This window comes from Bombus vosnesenskii, unplaced genomic scaffold, assembly GCF_011952255.1.
Source record: "Bombus vosnesenskii isolate JDL3184/JDL3185 unplaced genomic scaffold, Bvos_JDL3184-5_v1.1 scf7180000014443, whole genome shotgun sequence".
In the NCBI taxonomy this organism is placed as follows: Eukaryota; Metazoa; Arthropoda; class Insecta; order Hymenoptera; family Apidae; genus Bombus; species Bombus vosnesenskii.
In genome coordinates this window covers 98,914-105,593 of record NW_022883453.1, presented here as the reverse complement: position 1 = coordinate 105,593, position 6,680 = coordinate 98,914, and the positions used below count along the sequence as shown (strand labels likewise).

The window sequence follows — 6,680 nt, the reverse complement described above, 5'->3', positions numbered from 1 at the left end:
GACCTGGAAAATTCAATCGTTTCGATCGCGTCAGTTTTCTACAGCGAATATACATATATTTACTACGAGTTAACTTCGCCACCCTTGCCCGATGAACTCGCACCACTGCGACGCCAGGCATTGTCATTGTCACGCGCGTGTCTTTTCGACGACGTACGTTTCCGAAGAGCATTTTCCAGCATTTCGTTCGCGGTCTCGGGTGAATTTCAGAAACGACGTGGCCTGCTTTTCGTCGTCCACGATTAGATTCGACCGACAGTGTTTGTCGCGATTACGATTATCCTCGAAGAGCAACTTTGGATAGTTCGACGTTTCTTATTAGCAAGAGACATTTCATACGTTTCAACATCAACGTGGTTTTGTCTCGTCTCGTCTCGTCTCGTCTCGTCTCGTCTCGTTTGTCTCGGATCCTCTGAACAGGAGAGAATCCTATTATGCCTATTGCCTTCGATTTAATTCCTACCGTGTTCAAATCATCTTAGACGAGCGAATATTCACTCGTAAAAACGGCAATTTCGTTTCAACTTAAACGATTTTCGGTGGAACCGGATACGATTAATAGTGCGGAGGTAGTCGCGATTAAGATCGAGCGAACCAGTCAAGCTTAAATTTAACTATCGATCGCAGATAACTACGTCCGTTCCTCGTTGATTCGTTTCTTCGCTCGCGTGTCCTTCCTTCGTTGTTTCGGTTTCCGTGAAGGGATACCTCCGATGTCTGCACCAATAGCTTCGGACGAAAAGCGAAAATACGAAACTACCAACTGGAAAAGAAATTTGCAAATCGCATTTTGATTTGCCGCGGAAAGTTTGAGGTTCGACATTGTTTTGCAAATAGAGTACGTAGCGATCATTTTTCTTTGAATTTTAATATCAATTAGAGTGCCACGGTGTTTCAAAATTATCAAGGCGTTGTGCTCCATTTGAAAATACCGCGCTTTCGGCCACAGTTTTTATAGATTCCAGAATATAAGAGACTATATATTGGCCAATGGTTTGCAAATCGTACCACGTTGTCCTTTATTTCCATAATCCCGTGCAACGGGCAAGGAGAAAATTCGATAAAGTTAAAGAAGATAATTTCCATACGGCGAGAGAACGGCGTAATTCGTAGGAAGGACGTTCTAGCCTTTCCAGTGGCACGTGACAGTATCCTCGGGTTTTCTCCTTCCGTCATCGACACCGTTCAAAAATGGAACGGGATAAACCGCCGCGTGTCACCGCATCGAAATTACGACAACGCGATGATCTCTACTCTATCCTTTTAGAGCAAACACGATGGATATAAGGGATGAAAAACAGGATGGTGCCTGAAAATCAAACATCACGTCGGCAAAGACGAAACGACTGCAACGATCGTTGTTACGAAACCGGAAGGAAAATATCGAGGTGATAACGAGCGGCTTACGCCATTTCCTCGAGCTGTTGTTATTCGTAAGCACATTGTGTTTATTGGACCAGTTGCGGAGAGACGCGATCGCAAGGAAGCGCGCCAACGGGAGTCGTAAATTCCCGTTACGATTAATCGAATACGAAAAAACGAATAATCGACGCCACGAACAGATCGATCGCCTTATTTCTGTTAGGATAATACGGCTGGTTGAGTTGGTATAACACTGCGGTTAACAGGTTACGATATATACGTATTTCCACACAGACATACGTATTTCCGTACAGAAAAGCGTTACGCTGTTGCGTAAAGTATATATAAAGTAAAGTGATGATTGACGGGTGAGAACCCGCTGAAGAGACATTGACTGTTCTCAGATTGGGGAATCTCAGATTGGAGTGTAGAGGTGCTGACTACTGAGATCTATAGGCGGAGATCGAGTCCAGATATGACGACTGATCTATCTATAGGCGGAGGTCGAGTCTAGAGATGTGGTGACAGTTCTGTAGTCGATGAACCAGTCCGAGATGTTGACTGTACCGTGGCGGATGAAAAGTGAGTCGTGCGTTTCGTCCCGGGACTACCGGTGGACTCGTCAGTAAGGCTATGCCCGGTAGTCCCTGCCTTAGAGGCAACGAGTTAGACAGACTCGTTGTCGTCGTAGCCCTCTAGTGTTGGCGGTTGCTACCAGCGGATCGCCCGGGAGGTGTTGCGCCGCGTTGATGCCTCGACCTGTCGGCGTCCTGTTGATACCGATCCGCTATAGTACTAATGTCGCAGATCCAGTCCAGAGGTGTTGACTGATCGGTAGTGGTAGATCCAGTAAAGTCTGGCGACGATGCTGTTGCAAAGGAAAGCTCTCGTTCGGTGGTGATCGCCCCACCATTGGTCGCTTGCAGGTGGAATCCTGGGAAACATGGGAAAACCCACGTTTCCCCTATTTCTACCTGATGGAGCAATAACCATAAGCGACCTCCTGAGTCGAGGTTGTTTTATATCACCGGACGTAACACATCGTATTATAAACATTCCAAATTCTGGCAAAAACTGTGTCGATTACGAGTTCCTATAGCGTGGTAAGGAAATAATTTCACAAATTTCCGTTGGGTCTATGAAAACGAGAATTCCGAGTGGAAGTAATATGATAACTCGTGCCAAAGCTTGCTTCGATGTTCTCTCGTACTACCTGTACAGTCACGTGTACAGTCTCGCGTACAGTCTCGCGTATTGCGTAACACATAAAATTAGTTTAACGTTATACGGAACAAACACGTATCGGGCGTTAAAACTTGGTAGTATTTTTACTGTTGGCCGCATCCGTGAAGAGACTCGGGAAACGCGGTTCGTTTTTCAGAGAGATCGGATGCCGCACGAACTGCGATTTATCTCGCTTGAAACTTCCTTTTAACTTTAATTGGCAGCTCGGCGTGGTCAGCTTTTTTCGACAGTGCGATTATCTTTATCGGCGGAGACGATAATTATTGCAGCGTCCCGACGGCTTAATTAACGCGACGAGAGGGCCGTCGCTAATTTTATTCGCCCTTAATGAATTTTTCGAGTGGACGCGGCAAGCCGAGTAGTGATTAATCTCATTAAACGAGTCGCCTTGCACTTTGCCCACCGATCGCCAGGCAATCGTTATCGTCGTATCGTCTCGTCTTAATTAACAACCCTGTATCGCGTTCGAGATTTCGGTGATTATGTCATCGTGCAAACGCCGCCTCTGCTCCTTTAAAGCGGACGTGCTCGTCTGTCTGTACGCTGTCATCGGCTGCCCCATCGGGATTAATATTTTTCCACTATCGATCACGGAGCCAGAGAACGGAGGAAAATTGCTGGAAAATATAATCCGCGGGAGTCCAACTTACGGATCGTTGATATAACCATAAGTAAATCGATTTTCAATCCGCGTTCACTATTTTTTCTACAGTTCTAATTTTTATCGGATCCGATAACGTCATTAACAACCAACGAAAATTCCACCTTTCTTCCTCTCTATTTTCAAAGACTGTTTTAACAGTCGCACTCTTTTACAATACGCGATACCTCTGAAACTACGGTTCTGAAAATCGAAATCCTTTGTATATTCAACGCAATTCTCAGCCCGCTTCCAACAAAAACTCCAACCGTTTTACATATTTTGCAACTGCACATTCATACTCGATGCATACTCGGCAACGGTAGCATTCAGGATGGCCACGACTCGTTTCTCGTCATCGAGTCTCCGTTCGATAATTGCCGCAGGTGTTGGGACAACATGGTTTTGTTGGATCAAGCCTTAGCCAGCACACCGCCAGCCAAACAGGCCAATAAAGATTTTCCAATCGAGGCGTCTCGATATCTCGCGGCATCTGATTTCCCAGCGTCCCCTCGCCCTCCAGGCGTTTTCCTGTCCCACGAGCGACGTCTAGCCGTGCTGATGCGAACAGAGACGGAGACGAACGAGTACAATTTCTTTCTGGCGGCCTCCGTCGACGCGTAATTCCGACGCTGCGACACGAGAGCGAAGCTTGCCGCCCGGCCGGCAATATCGACCGAAAACCGAGTAAATACACTCCCCTAGCAGCCAGCAGCACGGTGCATTGCACCCCTGCGGGACAAGTATTTCAGCCGCGCGCCACTAGACCGAGAAACAAACACGATCGCGTCTACGCCCTTCCGCAAGTGCAGCTTGTCGCGGACGCTCATGTCGGACGCGATGGATCGTGAGACCGCAAATATCCCTTTGTCGAGCTTTATGGTCGCGCTATAATTCTACCAACCCGTTCTGTCCTCCGTCTGAGAATTTCCACCAACACTGCGTCGTCCATTTCAATCGTGCGTTCGACTGTCTCGACGAGAGGACCACGAGGAATCGATCCGGGCTTAAATCCGTTCGGTCAGCTATCGAGAAAGACGTTGTTTCGATGTTTGGACAAGCAAGGCGAAATTTAAAAAGCGAAGACAGCGAAGATGAAGCGCAGTCGCGAAATTACGCCCGATGAAAGGGTCACGGAGGTTAAACCGAATGCAATATTTGCACGCCAGGCGTTCGCGAATCTTGTCCAGCTGCCGCAAAACCTTACGGCCAATCGGCCTTACGTCCGAGCTTCTTCTCTCCAACCTGCGTTTCTGCTTAGGAGATTGCTTCGGATTCGCCGAACCCGACTCCGCTCCGTCCAACGGCAAATAGTTTCGGATAGTAGGAAATAAACCGAAGCGAAATGCAACGTTATCCGAGCCGGATCAGATTATCGGGTAAACCGAATTACCGGATTAAAAACGGATGAAACGAAAGTTTTCAACAGGAATGGCCAATCGAGCGTAAAAATTCCAAGCCGTCCAACGTTGCCGAAATTCCATTCGTCGACGATGAAATCACGAAATCTTCAGCGTTCCGGCAAATATCGTTCCAACCTAATTATACGATCACACGTTTGCCGCATCTTCGAGATTCGTTAATAAGAGATTCGTTAATAAAATAAAGAGATACGCGTTAGAAACTCAAAACGGCGCCGTTCGACGATTCGCTACGCACTTATAAGCTGTGCGTAGAATTGGATTTTCATTATTGCGATTAAGTAGCGCGAACTGTCGAGCACGGGTAATGAGATTTACGTTACCGGCGCTCAAAGCGGCAATTCAGACGCGGGCCGGATAAAAACGCTACGATTTCTTTAATTGGATTCGCATCGCACGTTATTTGCGATTGACGCATTGTAATATGTAGTCTATGAGTTACTCGTTTAATACTGGAAGCTAGGATTCGGTGGCGAGAGTAATGAAAATTTTAATTAAAAGCCTTCGCGTGCAAGTGCGAATTAATGGTGATATGGCCAGATGAAAAGATGAAAACGTTTTTAAGAAACTTTTACCACCGTAACCGTTTACACTCGCGTCCATATCGCGGTCCGCTTCGTCGTTAATCAAAATGTAATTGCTTTTATCCACCGTCCATGCGTCGACGTCAACTTACCAGATACAATTTCGTAGATAGACCGATAACCATTTCTTTGTAACGTAATTCCTTTTTCCCTTTTCTTGCCTCTTTGTATTTTTTCTTCTTTTTTTTTTTTTTTTTTTTGTTTTTTGGCATATTTCATTGCCAAACTCCTTGCGAGCCAGAGAGCTCGAGTGAACTCGAGCGTTCAAATTAATCGATAGGATATATTTATGATACGACGACGATCGAAAATTAAATGATAAAAAACAGGAAACACTGTGGTCGGTTGGAACGCAACGTCTGATGTTACGTTCAATGTTGGCGGGATCATTTTGCAAGCAGGTTAACAACGTATGGATGCAAACTAGGCTTTGCTTGGCTACTTTGTTTTATGCTCGGTAAACACGCGTGGACGATATGAAAATTTCCGTGGGGCTTTTACGGGAGTGCGCGTGCGGTAGTTTTGTTTACGACGGAATCGAAATTTTAGAGCGTTGTTCTGGAAATATTAAGTCGCCGAGGGCTTCCGAATTGTTACGATCGCGCGCATTGTTTCCAAGTACGAATGTTTGGACGAGTAAAATCCATTTCATTTCCAGCGAAAATACCGTTTTTTTCTTAAAAGACGATATCTACGTGCAATACTTTTATTTTCAACGAAGATAAAGCAATTACGACCTGCGATACGAAATGCTACTGTATTTATTTAGAAGTAAATATGTCATCTGTATTTATTTAAATAAACACGAGTTCTCTCTACGAAACGTCCATGCAGAGTTTTCGTAGACTGCAGACTGCAGCACTGGTGGAAACGCGTACTCGATCTTCGGTGCAACGCGTGTCAGCCTCGCCCTTTTGTAGTGAAGTCACATCCGTCGTTAAAGGTCTGGGTCCCTCCTCTTCTAAACAGAATACGCGTTCGAAAGTGTGTGTACAATAGCGGTCTACGAGTACGTGACTCCCAGAAAATCGATTCATCGCGTCACACTCGTTCCAATCAATCTTCAAATATCCTGCGATTTCAAATGGATACATCACCACTTTGATGAGAATTGCATTAAAACGACCGTCATTTTCATCGAGATAATAATTAAATATTAGTCATCGGCTCGCAGTGTTTACAAAATACAAAATGTTCTTAGCTCGACCAAGTTTCGTCTTGCTGCAAACCCCTTTTCCTTGAAATGTTTGCCAATAAAAGACCAGAAGGCTGAGAGGAAGGAGGGAGGAAGACGCGCCTCGGTTATGGACTTTGACGTCGAGGGAACACCAACGAGGGGATATTGCCGCGTCGCAGCAACTACGTCAAACTCGTTCCTGTACCAGACACTTTGACATCGTAATGATATAAGCGAACCAGTCTTCGTTT

General features: G+C 45.7%; 1 protein-coding gene across 1 annotated transcript; it reads right to left on the bottom strand.

The window, feature by feature from the left end:
• Window positions 1–1,849: 1,849 nt before the first annotated feature.
• LOC117239871 lies at window positions 1,850–6,372 on the bottom strand. The gene is made up of 3 exons (XM_033505710.1): window positions 6,163–6,372; window positions 2,161–2,296; window positions 1,850–1,931 (listed from the first exon to the last, which is right to left on the bottom strand). Exons 1-3 carry the CDS (start codon window positions 6,344–6,346, stop codon window positions 1,850–1,852), a joined length of 402 nt encoding a protein of 133 aa, XP_033361601.1. The 5' UTR covers window positions 6,347–6,372.
• Between the last annotated feature and the right edge of the window lie 308 nt (window positions 6,373–6,680).